Consider the following 14472-nt stretch of genomic DNA (forward strand, 5'->3'; position numbering starts at 1 on the left):
ATAATGTGTCATATGCAGAAGAATACAGTTGGTAGAGACCACAAATCATGAATACATAAATGAATTATTAATGTATTATTATTTTTAGCTTCTCTCATACAGCTTCCTATGCATACTATAAATACAAAGTTAATAATAATTGTTCACATTTATCGAGCACTTACTATGTTCTTCCTACTCTGGAAACACTCTGCCTTATCCCATGGAAGCCTCACAGCAGCATTTGAGAAAGGTGCATGCATTGTCCCATCCCACACATTTGAAAAGGAAGGAAATACAGTCACATGTTCAACATCACACTTTTTTTTTTTTTTTTTTTGGCGGTACGCGGGCCTCTCACCGTTGTGGCCTCTCCCGTTGCGGAGCACAGGCTCCGGACGCGCAGGCTCAGCGGCCATGGCTCACGGGCCCAGCCGCTCCGCGGCATGTGGGATCCTCCCGGACCGGGGCACGACCCCGTGTCCTCTGCATCGGCAGGCGGACTCTCAACCACTGCGCCACCAGAGAAGCCCAACATCATACATTTAGAGTAAGTTGGAGCCAGGGTCTGAACCTGGCCCCAGAGTTTTAGGTCTCAAACACAGGGATGGGAGAAAGATAAATTCTGGCATAATGACGATTGTACCTGGGATTCAGAGAGCAGAGCAGCTCACGCTGCCCAAAGAAATTGAGGAAAGTTTTGTAAAGTGGTTACACTTGAGTTGGGTGACAATGGCATCATTGGAATTTTCTGGGCAAAAATGAAGTTGGAGGAGAGCATTCTAGGCAGAGAGAAAACAAGTGGAGGTTACAAAGGACAGGCATCTCCAGGGAAGTGAGGAAATCCGAATTTGGCAGGAACACAACTTCAGGGAAAGTGGCTGAAGGTGTTGCTAGAGAGGATCTGAAACAAGGTTGCGAAAGATTTCTGTGCCCAGAGAAAGAATTGGAGTTTTATTTTTTTATAGGCATTGAAGAGTCAAGAAAAATGTCCAGGCAAGGGATGATGTGCAGTGTGAGGATGGGCCTTGATGTGCAGAGGCGTGTGGATGGGGGAAGCTGAGGAGTCAGGCTCACCCGTGTGGTGGTGAAGAGTAGTACCATGGACAGTGTCAGCGCCAGACTCCTGCAGGAGGGGCTGATTCAGGACTGCCACTAGCCCGCAGTATCTTCCCAAGAGTTCAGCCCCAAGTCAGGGCACATGCTTGACCCGGCAAGCGGAACAGAGGCTCAGCCTTAGCCTCCACGTGGCCCCTTGGTTTGGTAGCTGGTGCGTGCACTGCAGATCCTGCACTCCTTTGGTATGTCTGATCTGAAGCTTCCCCTGATCACATGGGTGGAGAGATGGGGTGCAGGAGCTAAGGGTGGGGGTATGTGCATGGCCCCGCCGTCCCTCTGGCAAAGGAAAGCCATGGAGTATGATGGGTAAGAGCAGGGGTTTTGATGAACTGACAAACATGACTTTGTGACCCTGGGCAAGTTATTTTATTTCTCTAAGCCTCAAGTTCCTCATATGTTAAATGGAGACAAAAGTACCTACTGCACTGGGTTGTTGTGAGTTAAATGAGATCATGCCTGCAAAGCACTTAACTCGGTAAGCACATAGTATACACTCAATACATGTTAGCTATTAATATTTCTACCACTACCAGTACTGAATGAGATAGCCCTTCTAAGCCCAGAAAAAGTGTATCAGCTGTGCACACGTTCACATTAGCTGTCCCCACTCCCCTAACTCCTGCTGCCCTGAACCTCCATGGGAGGAAGACAGGCATCCAGAAACAGACAGCAGCGATGGGAACTGGATAAATCCCAGTGTTACAGAGGTCGGCTCTGTCTACTAACCTCATCATAGCATCAGGCAATGCTTGTTCAAGGGGCAGGGCCACTGGAGGAAGCCCCAGGAACAGGGTTCATGTGGGAAGCAGGCATTCCCGGCCCCAGCCCTCCACCTCCACTCAGCCTCATTTCTTTCTGCACCCATTTCCCCTGACCTCAGGCTGCTCTTCCCTTCCCGTTGCATCCCACCACCCACGCCCTCTGCCGCTGCTCCTCCCGTTCTCTTCCCCATGCAAGGGAAGGGTTTTTTTGTGGGTTTTTTGTTTGGGGTTTTTTTGCCCACAGCTTTTTTTTTTTTTTGCGGCACGCGGGCCTCTCACTGTTGTGGCCTCTCCCGTTGCGGAGCACAGGCTCCAGACACGCAGGCTCAGTGGCCATGGCTCATGGGCCCAGCCGCTCCGCGGCATGTGGGATCTTCACGGACCGGGACACGAACGAACCCGCGTCCCCTGGATCGGCAGGCGGACTCTCAACCACTGCGCCACCAGGAAAGCCCTTGCCCAGAGCCTTTGCCCCTTTTCTCTGGATGTCTCCGAACAGTGGCAGATGTGAGGGGACATTTGGGCATAGAAATATGCAGCCCAGGTGTCCTTATCAGCTGGGCCAGGTGGGGCTGAGTTTTCTGGGGGAGCAGCAATGCCCTGGTGAGTTGCTGGGCAGTGGGGACAGAGAGCAAAAGGGGTGAGGAGCAGTTGGAGGAACTGTGGTCCCAGGTCTGCCTACAGAGGGAGCAAGCTGGGAGTGAAGGGTGAGGCTGCTGCCAGTGGGGAATGGTGAGTGATCCCCAAGAGCTGTGTTGGTGGCCTGAGCACAGGTCAGGTTAACAGGATGCTAGAAGAAAGGGCACGAGGAGCAGCAATTGTGGAGGCTGCCGGTTAGGCAGAGCTAGGTGGCTACTCAGAGGTTTTCCTCCTCAGAGAGGCCTTTCCTGACAGCTCTGTCTAAAATAATACCCTCCACCAGCACCCTCAGCTGACATTCTCTATTGCCTTACCTTGCTTTTTTCTTCATAGCCTTGAGCAATACCTGAAGTTAACTACTATTTATTGTCCTCAGTGTACTGCTCTTCTCCAGTAGACTTTGTCTCATCTGTTGCTCTATTTTTAGCACCTAGAACAATGCCTGGTACACAGTAGGTCCTCAATAAATATTTGCTGAATGTCAGACTGAGTGATCGCCATCATCATTATTCAGAGAAGACTCTACTCCCTTACGTATGGCTGAGTACTCAGAGTCCCTGCCGCGTGCTAGGGAGCAGCCAGTCACCCTCTGGTCCAGCAGAGGGCCACAGCGTTGCCCTTCTTTCTGGGGGCTGCTCACAAGCCTCGGATTTGAAGTGACTTTGCAAAGATCCTCTCCTGAGATCCTGTGGGCTGTGTACCTGGGAAGGGATGTTGCCCTTTGTCCACGTCTGCCCTACGTCCAACTCCAAGGGCAAGGGACCTAGTCTAGAGAGGGGAGTTAATAGGCTCCTCCTAGGTGTCAGAGGGAGAACTGTGTTGGTCAGTTGGAAGTTGGGCTCATAAACCAGAAAAGGGAGGCTAGATGTTGACTTCGTTTCCTTGGCAAAGGAGCAGGGCCGATTTCTCTGCCCTACAACAGAGAAGTGCTGTTAGGACGCGGAGTAGCTACCTCACCACACTCCTTGAGGCGGGAAGGGAGACCTGCAAACACTCAGTCCAAAGGTAGTGTGTGTGCAGGCCGAGGAACTAACCACTGCTGCAGGGACCACAACTTGGTCCGGATACAAGGCCAAAGAAGCCACCATTATTTTTCATGTCCTAGGAAGTGCTCTCCTCAGCTGAAGAAGAGAATGAAGTCTCCCTGATCAGGTATCTGTGAACCTGACTACAAGAAAAGGTGAAAGATGTTCAGAATCCCAGATATTTTATAGCTATAAAACCGAGCATTCACATAGTTGCGTTTTTTACTTTGCAACCAGAGATTTGGTGTGATATGGACTCACAGTTGATAATATTCTCTGTATGTGTGTGTACATATACACATATATATAGTCTTTAAGTTATTCGTGTCTTCTGCTTATAGACAGAGTATTCCACATTTTTATATTAAGTAGAGGCTTTTGTAGATAACATTCTTCATATCTCCAGGTTGGTCCAGGGTTTAGTTGTCTTTTCCTGCTTGCAGATGTCATGTCCTAAATCTATGTCCTGATTAGATGTCTGAGTGCTATAGTACAATAGTGAAATGCACCTTGTTCTTGATAAGCGCCATGAGGACTTAGAATCATCGTCTTGGGGTCTTCTCATTTTCATTAGGTAGCCATGGGACTTAGTGCAGGGCATATAAACTCTTTGGACCCCAGTTTCCCAACTCTAATTTGAAGAGATTGGGTTAGTTACTGAATTTGCTTTTAAAGCAAAAGAATCTATGCTTCAAGCAATGTTTTTATATAAACACTGATAATCTTTTTTCTTCATTGAGAGAAACATGATTTCTGTCACCATCATATGTGGGGCATCCATTTATAGACTGATCAGCGTCCAACTTTAGGAAGAGCATCAAATATCTCAGTACATGTCAAGATTTGGTTTTGTTGTTGTTGTTTTCTAATTTTACCTCCTTTCTGAGGAATTGAGTCCATTAAGATATTTCTTGCTCAGCCAGTATGTTCATTATTTTTAGACAGTATGCTTAAAATAAAGGAGATGACTTTATTTGATACCTTTATTTATATGCAAAACAGCGCACCATTCATGAGATATGAAAAACTCGTCAGATAGAAACCAGATTATATCTATTTTCACTACAAAATATTGCATTATATAAAGCAACAGAGACACAAAAAAACCCTGAAAAAGACTAAATTCTTTGGATAGCAGATGTGGTTGTTTTTTTTTTTTCCCTTGTCTCTAAAATACACTCCTTGTTTTAAGAGTTTCACAGCTGAGAACATGAAACATTTTCAGGTTATAGACTTTTCTTTTTGGTTGTCACAGAGGAAAGTAGTTCTGAATTTTTTTTTTTTTTTTAGGAAAATAACTTAATTTCCTAAAATCATCCCACACACAAACCACACACACACACACACACAAAGAAGCTACTCTCCTTATAAACGGTTTGCAAAGTACTTTTCAGACATAACTACAGATAAGGATAACAACGCTTACTTTTTTTAAAAAACTATAACAGTGAAGTGCTAGTGTTGCTGATCTCACAACAAAAGAACCTTTCGGGAACAAACATCTTAATATATAAAATATGCTTAGAAACAGGGAGATGTGGGAAATTTGTTATACAAGTGCGATATAATTAGAGCAAAAAGAAAGACCACAGTATAATCTCAACAAACACGTAAAAAGTTAGACATAATTATTCCACAGGAGAAAGTGTAAACACTTGACTATAAATAAATTGGCACAGAGTGTCCAAAGTAAAATTATCACCACTCTGAAAAATAAGTGTCTTGAAAAAAATACTCTACTCGTTCTAACATAAATAAAAATAGGTTGTCTTTTCTAACTGCACCTATAGGTCCACATGTTTAAGGTCACAAATAGATGCTTTTGGATATATAAAGGGGCACTTCGCCTGAAAAAGCAATCAGATATTAAATTTTCCATTTAAATATGGATATTCCTGTCTACATTAGCGTCAGACCTTGGGGTTAAAAATCTCACCAAACTCAAATCTTCCCACAATATCTGTTTGTTCTCAATGTATCTTTTTAACCTTACCATATGTTCTAGGCTTGTCTGTTTTACTTGGATTCTAATATAATCTTTCTTTTCACAACGGATCAGAAAGTTTCCGGTTCCACCTTTCTGTGTCTTGAATCTCTGCCCTGGAGGAGATTCCCTCCCCTCCCCTCATGATGTTTGGTGATTTGTCAGTTAGAAAAAATCCAGATAGTCTAAAGTTAGAAGCCCAGACTCTGAGCTTCTGCCCTCATTCTTTCAAAACATGAAGATCTGTGGGAGATGAATGTAGGAGAACTCAGTCTCCAGTGAGCTAAAGCAACAACCCCTAAAGGGATCCTAACACGTGGAGGGGAGGCCTGGAGGCCACTCATCTCGGTGCCTCCAGGAGGTTCGCCTTGCCTGGAAAATGCTCCCTACAAGCCCCAGGGCTCGTCAGACAACCCCACCCTTCTGGAGTCGGAAACCTTCCAGAGTCGCCCTGCCGACAGGAGAGAACACGGTGCGAGCCTCCTACCCGGTCCAAGGCCGTGGCGGCGGCCGTCCCGCTGCGCCACCGCTTCCTCCTCCATCGCCGCGGCGGCCGCCCGGGTTGGCCGCGTTTCACCCACTCCCGGCCAGGCGGCCCCGCGCCGCGACCCCGGCCCTACACATCCAGGACGTGGTTGAGATAGGAGATGTAGCAGATGGCCAGGCGCAGGATCTCGATCTTGGACAGCTTCTTGTCCGGGGGCAGCGTGGGCAGCAGTTTGCGGAGCTCGGCGAAGGCCAGGTTGAAGGCCTCCACGCGGATGCGCTCGCGGGTGGCGTGGGCCGAGCGGTACTTGGCCGTGGCTCGCCGGCGGCGGCGCTTCTCCTCGCGGCTCAGCTGCTGCGGGTGCGGGTAGAGCGCGGCCCGGCTGCCGCCCTTGCCGTCGCCTTCGGCCTCCTCCACCGGCTCCAGGTCCGACACGCTGCCCAGCACCTTGGCGTCCGCGCCACCCAGCGACTCCGGGTCCGAGGGCGCCGAACTGGGGTGGTCCGAGTCGGCGGCTTGGTCTGGACTCAGCATCATTTTGGAGGCTGAGGGGGAGTCAGAAAAGCGATCAATAAAAGGAATGGGGGTCTTCTTTGGATAGGAGCGAGAGCGGGCGAGGGCCTAGCCTGCCGGGCCTCCGCGCGGCCCGGGCCGCCTCCCCACGGCAGGACGGCGAGCTCCGAGGAGCGGACCCCGCGGGGAGGGAGCGCGCCGAGGCAGGCAGGCCCGAGAGCCGAGCCCTGCGCCACCGCCCGGCTCAGGAGCCAGCGAGGCCTCTCCTTGGCCCAGGCCGCATCCTGGACCTGACACCGAGGCCTGCAGGAGACCCACACCGGCCTGCGGGCCTGCTCCGGGGAACGACCGCAGGCCTGCGAGGCCGCTCCTGGGTTTTGTGCCTCCTTCGGCTAAATACAACTCGGCCATTCCGCCTCCCTTACTTCTTCTCCGACCCTGACAAACGAATGAATCCGAACGACGAATCCATCTGGGGTTTGCGGGGGGGCGGGGAGACGCGGAGCGCGCTTCCCGCCCCGAGGGCCTGGGGCGAAGCAGCCGGAGAACTGGGCGCCCGCGGGCTGCGCGCGGGTCTGGGGCGCGGGGCGGCCGGGACTCCAGAGGAACCCAGCCCCGAGCGCGGACGGAGAGCAGGCGTCCCGGAGCGGGAAGGCTTCCCCGTACCCCTCGCGCTTCTCCGAAATAATAGATGACTAAACAAACGTGGAGGCTCCTTTCAACAGCAAATGGACTCTCATGCCCTCGCAGGCTCCCGAAGCACCATCTGTCACGCAGACAGCCACACACATCGGGGACCTAGGGACACGGCGACGTGGGATAAGACAATGCGCCCGCAGTCTGCCGACCACCTCCCGGGAATAGGTCGGCGGCCGGGTGGCTGCGGAAGGAGAGGCTGGGGAGGGAAGGGAAGGGCCGGGGAAAGACGGTCGCCGCGCCTGCTGCCCCGGCCCGAGCTGCATCCCCGCCCGCAAAGTTTGGTGCTCTGGGGCCCGGAGTCGGGAGCCGAGCTAGCCCATCCTCAGCCTTTCTCTAAGGATGCGATCCTAGAAAGGCCTCCTTGCCCGGCTCCTCCCGGACGCCTGGAGGACCAGCCCCGATCGCGCCCCTCCGGGGAGGGGGCCGCTCCCAGCCGTGGGGCTTCGAGGAAATTCGGGCTTCGAGAAAGGGTCCGGCAGGCGGGGAGGCACCTGCGGGGGCTAAGCGCACCGATCGCGGGCACCGGGAGGGAGGACCAGGCTGCGAACCCCGGGCCCTAGTGTGCCGCTGGAGGGATGCTCGCTGGAAGAGAGATCGAGTCGGCGACGTGCGGCAGCGTTTGCTCCCAGACAAAAGCGGGGGCTGTGCTCTCCGCTCCCAGCACCGCACTTGCTTAGGAGCGAATTTGGCTCCAAGGCAGCTTTCATTTCCCTGTGAGGAAAACAAGTCCTCTAAGGCAAAATAAAAACAAATGCTCCAAGTGAAATACATGTGACTCCCTGTGGGCTTTTCACGGATACGTTTATAAGGAGAACAACTTGCAGCTACACCTTCGCCTTGAAAGGGTATAAATGAATAGGCGAGCAATGGAAAATCACAATAAATCACAACATAGTTGTAGTTCGCATAAAAAGTTCCCGGCTTGCCCTCGAAGCAGGTTAAATTCTTCTCCAGATATCTTTTAAAAATATTCGTAAATAGCATGTCGTGTATGCATTTTGTTTTTTTCAGCCATTCACTGAAACACATCTATAAATGCGATATGAATCATCTAACTTAGTTCCAAGCTGGAAAAAAAATCATTTAAAGGAGGCTTACCTTGTAAAAGCCTTTTCGATAATCTTTTCTCCAATCTTTTAGAATTAAAATCCCAGGGAATAGCAGGGAGAAATTCCGAAATATATTAGAAGCAGCAAATATTTATTACATTCAAAAATGAAAAAGCAGCTGTCATCTCGCTGGTGTCCACAGCGAGGGACGATAATATCTCAGGATGTGGACGATATGAATGATTGTCCACTTAGTTGATAGATCAAAAACGGCTTTTCCTTTTAATTGTTCTGAAACGTTTCGGGAAATTCGTTGTTGTTTTTTTTTAAACGATGTGTTGAAAAGTCTCGTGCCTCTTTTCCTCTTCTAGGTCTCTATAAATAACAAAAGAGATGCAGAGATAAACACAATCACATCAAAGGGCTGATTCCTCCACTTTCTAATAGCGGAAGAATCAATAAGAAAGATGGTTAAGATAAGATTCCACTCCTGTAGAACGCCTTTCCTTCCCTTAATACGACTGAGCAGAAACTGGGAAGTGCAAGGCAGAGATGCAATCTTGCTCAGAAGTAATTCTCTCTTTTTTTTTTTTGAGATAAGGCTTTGTTCAGCTGATGTCTCCCCAGTTCCCAGGAACACAATACTGTAACTCGGGGCTTAGCTTGCCTCTTCCTCTTCCCTCATTTACTTGTATGTTGTATAAACAGACACATATTTCCAGTTTCAAAGTCTTTCAAGGCTTGGTTACATCTCCCACCCCCACCCCCTCCTTTCTTTACCTTGTAGCAAAATATATATAGTCAGTGGCTTGGAGATGTTTGGAGAAAGGTTGGTGAAAAGTGAACGTCTCCCGGAGTAACAGTGACAGGGAAGCGGAGAAAGACGCGAGAGGGTGGGAGAGCCAGAGCAAAGAGGCAGAGATGAGTGTGTGGCTTCTTGGCTCTCCTGGTACCAATTGATTCAGCCTGGAGATGGTGGAAGAGATAAAGGCTTAAGAAGGGGGATGGAATTTTTTTCCCTAAATTGATATTTAATGGGAAATCCTATTGGACAGAAACCTGGACATGAGTCACTTAATTGGACTTGACATCTGTCACAGTGTGGGAGTTTTCACAGCCCAAATATTTTAGCAGATCAGATTCCCACTGAATCTGTGCCATAAAATATAACAGTTGAAAGCAGTCCATGATAGAAACCTTAGCCTCTAATCAGAATCTCTAGCCATAATCAGGTTATTTCTCTTTTTCAGATTATTGATGCAATATTTAAGTGCAAATAAACAACATATTGACTATGGAAAAATTATCCTGGCACATTATAAAACCAATATCTTCCCTTAAAGTTTAGGATAATGCTTGTGTCCAGAACATGGAAATATATACTATATATGGTGCTACAATAAATATATTCAGATATGCAACAGCTAACGTTTATTTGTAATCATTTACATTTAAAAAGACACTTCAACAAGGCTTGATTAAGCATATTCATATTTTTGAGAGATATCCTGCCACTGGACTAATTTTCCCATATATGATAAGAACCTTTCAATAGATTAAGTCATTGCTGAAATTGAGAACAGAATCCAGGTATTGTAATTTCAAGGATCAATATATGAGACCATTCTACTTTTCTGAATATGTTTGTTTTTCTCTTCACCCACTCATTCATTAAACTTAAAATATGGCATGCTACTTGTGTTGATTATCACAGTTCATTCTTGCTTATCTTAACATGAGAATATTTAGCTGTGTGGCAGTGCATTGGGCCAGGACATAAACACTCACAAATCATCGGTGCATTCCCGCACATAATACCTTTGCCTTACATGACCCCACAGCCCTGAATTTATATGCCTTATGCCAAAAGGGAAAATCTAGTTCAACTATTTGGCCACTTTATAGAGATACTGTTAGTCACCATCAATTGCATATTATTTGTAATCATTTTAGCTTTTTTGATTGTGCAAGTTTAAAAGAAATAAAGAGTATTGCAGCCTTACCCCGCAACTTCCCCAGTCCCTGAGGTAGCACTTGCGGAGAGAAAAGTCCTCGCTTTCCCTCCTTGATCAATTTTGCCTTAAAAATGGGTTTTACCATCAGGGGAGGGGGTTGACCAGCTCACCCCTAGGAGTGACACTCTGGTTTCCTCATGGCTGTCACCGTTCCTCTTTGCCTTTGCACACATTTGTCATCCTGTGGGAGAGTCCTGGACCAGAACGGGGGAGAGCACGGAGTGCCTCCACAGATAATGGGCACCAGCATTTTCCAGCCTTGCCTCTGTCCAGTCCTGGCACAGAAGTATATTTACATATCCCAGGACATTTAAGTGAAGGCAGAAGCCAGCCACATTTGGATGGCAATGGAAACAGGTGAGTGTATGAACTCCCGAGATAGTGAAGATGAAGGGAGAGGGGAGGTTCTCCCAGTCTGGCTAGGAGCAGTCAACGCTAAGCATTCACACAGAGCCAGAAGTATACAAACAGATATACACCCACAGATACTTGTACTCTTCACCCCCAATTACACAAGCTGGTGGGCTCTATTAGACCACTACACATTCAGACTGACAGATTGAAAACCTGGTGGGTCTAATCACCGTAGCTCACGAGGCAACTGGTAGAGTGGCAAGCAACTGGTTACCCCGGTGTTAGGGGGAGGAAGGAGAAATGGGGAGACCATCCAGGGCAGGGCAGATTCCGCTATGGCATATGTGAATCCAAGCACACTTTCTTTTACGTTCAGGCTTTCTGCTTTCACACTTAACAGCCTGCATGTGCATAAATTAACCTATGAGTAAGACCATGTAAACAGGTCCACACTCAGATCCACCTAGACACACGGTCATGGTCACAAACATGGGTTCACACTCACACACACGCATTCTTTCTTCCAGGAAAGGCCCCACCCTTGCCTTTTCTAAGACCTCCCCAGCTCAGATGGTCCCTTCTTCCGTGCTCCATAAGCACTCTTTTCATATCTCCCTTAGAGACTACATTGTGTGCTGTGATTCTTGGTTTCCATACCTTGGTCTCCCACTAGGCTGTGATGCTTCTGGGGAGGACTGTGGCTCATATCGCTAGCACCCCTGTCCGAGTTTGACATGTTATAAGGACTCAGTACATTTATGGTAAATGACTCCCTGGGTACAGAGGCACCCAGGATGTTTGTAACACAGAAACACTTCCTCCAAAAGACACCCATGGTTTCAGTTGTACCAGTTTTCTCTCCTGTAGTAGTGAGGATAATAATCCTGCCCAACTCACTTCACAGGCTGGTTATGAATCTCAATGTATATGAAAGTATTTTATAAAATACTAAGCACCAGGCAAATAAAAAGATTATGAACTATTACTCCTAATAGTAAATAATATTATTAAATCAGTGGGGAAGTAGAAAAAGCCAGACTTCCTGACTCTATCATATGCCAGCTGTGTGAACTTAAGTGAGTTACTTAACTTTTCTGGACCTCAGTTTTCTATCTGTAAAATGGGAATAACAAAAGTATGTTATGTTATATATTTTTCCAAAGATGAGCAAGATAATCCATTTAAAGTGCTTAAACAAATGCCTAGTTTATTTAGTCTTTAGTTTATATATATATATTTATGTATAATATATTTAAATATATAATATTTAGTCATGCCAGATAAGTGTGGGCTATTAATATTGTTAATAACATTCTTATTATTCAATATAAATATATATAAATAAATACATACTGAGAACAGGAAATGTAAATGAAATTACACAAAATATACACATATCCAGTGTGTGTGTGTGTGTGTGTGTGTGTGTGTAACTGTGTGTGTATGTATATAAATAGATAGATAGATATGTATATATCTGGCAAGTAGCCTAGAGTGAGTACTTTCCATATGTCAAACATAGGTCAAGGGACTTCACACATATTAACTCATTTATCTTCACCATAAAGCCATGAGGTAGGCCCTGTTGCATACAAGGAAACTGGGACACAGAGAAGTAGTCTATTCAAGGTCACATAGTTAATAAATTATAAGGCCAAGGTTTAGACTCAGGTGGTCGAAATTCAGAAACTGCAACCACTATGCACTACTGCTTCTATGGTCATGGTTTTCTACGCAAATATACTCAGGCAGAAGAATTACTCACCAAATGAAATGCGTATTTTGAGGGAGAAGTATATATATACACAAAACATATATAAATTACCACATTTTTCATTCAGAGGGGGTCAGAGAGTCACAGTAAGTTTTGAATACTTCCTGTGAGTCTCGTACTGTGCCAGACACTGTCGGACTACAGAGGCTTTATAATCATTTGTTAATTCAACTAGACAGCTATTTCTAATCTATTTTCTTAAATTTTGCACTCCATCAGTAAAAATGTTCAGCATACATATCCAGTGTATGTACGTTCATTATTAACAAACTTTATACATGTACTATTGTAGTAGCATATTCTGTAATTATAAAGCATATGCAAAAAGACATTTTAAAAGGGCGATGAACATAAAATTAGCAGTATTTATAAAATAATTTTATTTATTATCATACAAAAACCTCTTAGCAGCACAAGATATTATTGGTAATATATAGTTTTTGTAAAGAGCAATAAGCTTTACTTTACTACAGTTATTGGTTAATCCTTTGAGATAACATGATTTGATGGTCTGGTTTTAAGCTCAATTTATTTATTAATGGTTAATATGGCAGAAAAAGATGTAATACAAAGATTCAAAGATCCAGGGTTTCCCTGGTGGCACAGTGGTTGAGAGTCCGCCTGCCAGTGCAGGGGACACGGGTTCGTGCCCCGGTCCGGGAAGATCCCACATGCCGCGGAGCGGCTGGGCCCGTGAGCCATGGCCGCTGAGCCTGCGCGTCCGGAGCCTGTGCTCCGCAATGGGAGGTGAGAGGCCCGCGTACCGCAAAAAAAAAAAAAAAGATCCAAATAGAAGATCATCATTGATTGTACTAAATTATGATTCTCATTTTTCTATCTTATCTATCAAATATGCCAAATATTTTTGAAATTTGGTTAGCAATTTTCTTTCTAATGTGAATTATTCTTTTTAACAAATGGGTTCAAAGCCCTGACACTCTTTATTTGGAAAAAGTCTTTAACAGTTTGGAAATTTCTATTTCCAAGTGTTTTAAGTGTTCAGATACAAGAGATTTTAATATGTGGCATATTTCCATTATTTCAGTGGCAAAAAATGACGTAACGATAGAAAAATGTCCAAATATTTCTTTTCAAAATGCATTCTCCACAGCACAAACTTCTTTTTTTTTAAGCTATCATTTAACTCCTTTAAAAATATATATTTGACTTAAAGAGACACATTGAGCGTGAGTTTATTTTTAATCTGCTGGTAGCATGCCATTACAGCCCTTTATCATCAAAGAAAAATAAATTTGGAACGTTAATCTTTCTTTTTAATATTGATTGATTGGCTGCCTGTGTCTTAGTTACAGCATGCGGGATCTTTCGTTGCCGGGCATGGGCTTCTCTCTAGTTGCCATGCGCTGGCTCCAGAGCACACGGCTCTGTAGTTGCGGCGTGCAGGTCTCTAGCTGGTGCTAGCCAGCATACCACCTTGTGGGGCAGTAGAATATATGCTCTCTTCCAATTTTCTATATTGCAAAGATTCACCCATACTTTAAAGGACTCATATTTCTAAAACTAACTACATGGCTACATCCTGTACCCTTCTGTTCCAACCTCCTTATGGAAAATTCTTGCAGTGGAATTATTTAGTGAATCAATTTTGTTTGTGATAGAATCTTTGGCCCCAGACCCTATATTTATTTGAATTAAAGCAGTCATTTTCTCAGTGGTTACACCTCCACAGTTTTTCCATGAATCAGTTTTTTATTAAAGATCATTTCGGTTGTAAGTGTATCTTCTCCCATACACTTTACCTTTAATGCCCTCTTAAAAAGAGAAGTTTTTCATGTATTTCATTATTGAAACAGAATCTGTAAAGTACCATGAGCTGAAGCATGTTAGAAATAGCTGCTGTTCTTTCATCCAACTAAATAGCAAACTTCCAACACCATATAAATTGGTCTAATACTTGTTTCTTCACATCTTCAGCAATGTTTCTCAAGCATCTGTCAGTGGGATTTGCTGACAGGGGAATGCACTTTAGTTTGTCACCTTATTGGTTTTGCCATTTCCAGCAGAGTGTTTGGCTTTTGCTATAAAGTAAGAAACCTCAAAAGAGGCTTCTAAA

At 45.6% G+C, this 14472-nt stretch overlaps 1 protein-coding gene across 1 annotated transcript; it reads right to left on the reverse strand.

Annotated features, from left to right (window-relative positions):
* Positions 1 to 6068: 6068 nt before the first annotated feature.
* NHLH2 (nescient helix-loop-helix 2) lies at positions 6069 to 9155 on the reverse strand. Its single transcript, XM_024764942.1, has 2 exons — positions 8305 to 9155; positions 6069 to 6539 (listed from the first exon to the last, which is right to left on the reverse strand). The coding sequence occupies exon 2, from the start codon at positions 6529 to 6531 to the stop codon at positions 6124 to 6126; it is 408 nt and encodes a 135-aa protein (XP_024620710.1). The 5' UTR covers positions 6532 to 6539; positions 8305 to 9155; the 3' UTR covers positions 6069 to 6123.
* Positions 9156 to 14472: the final 5317 nt, after the last annotated feature.

Source organism: Neophocaena asiaeorientalis, unplaced genomic scaffold, assembly GCF_003031525.2.
Source record: "Neophocaena asiaeorientalis asiaeorientalis breed wild unplaced genomic scaffold, Neophocaena_asiaeorientalis_V1.1 scaffold62, whole genome shotgun sequence".
In the NCBI taxonomy this organism is placed as follows: domain Eukaryota; kingdom Metazoa; phylum Chordata; class Mammalia; order Artiodactyla; family Phocoenidae; genus Neophocaena; species Neophocaena asiaeorientalis.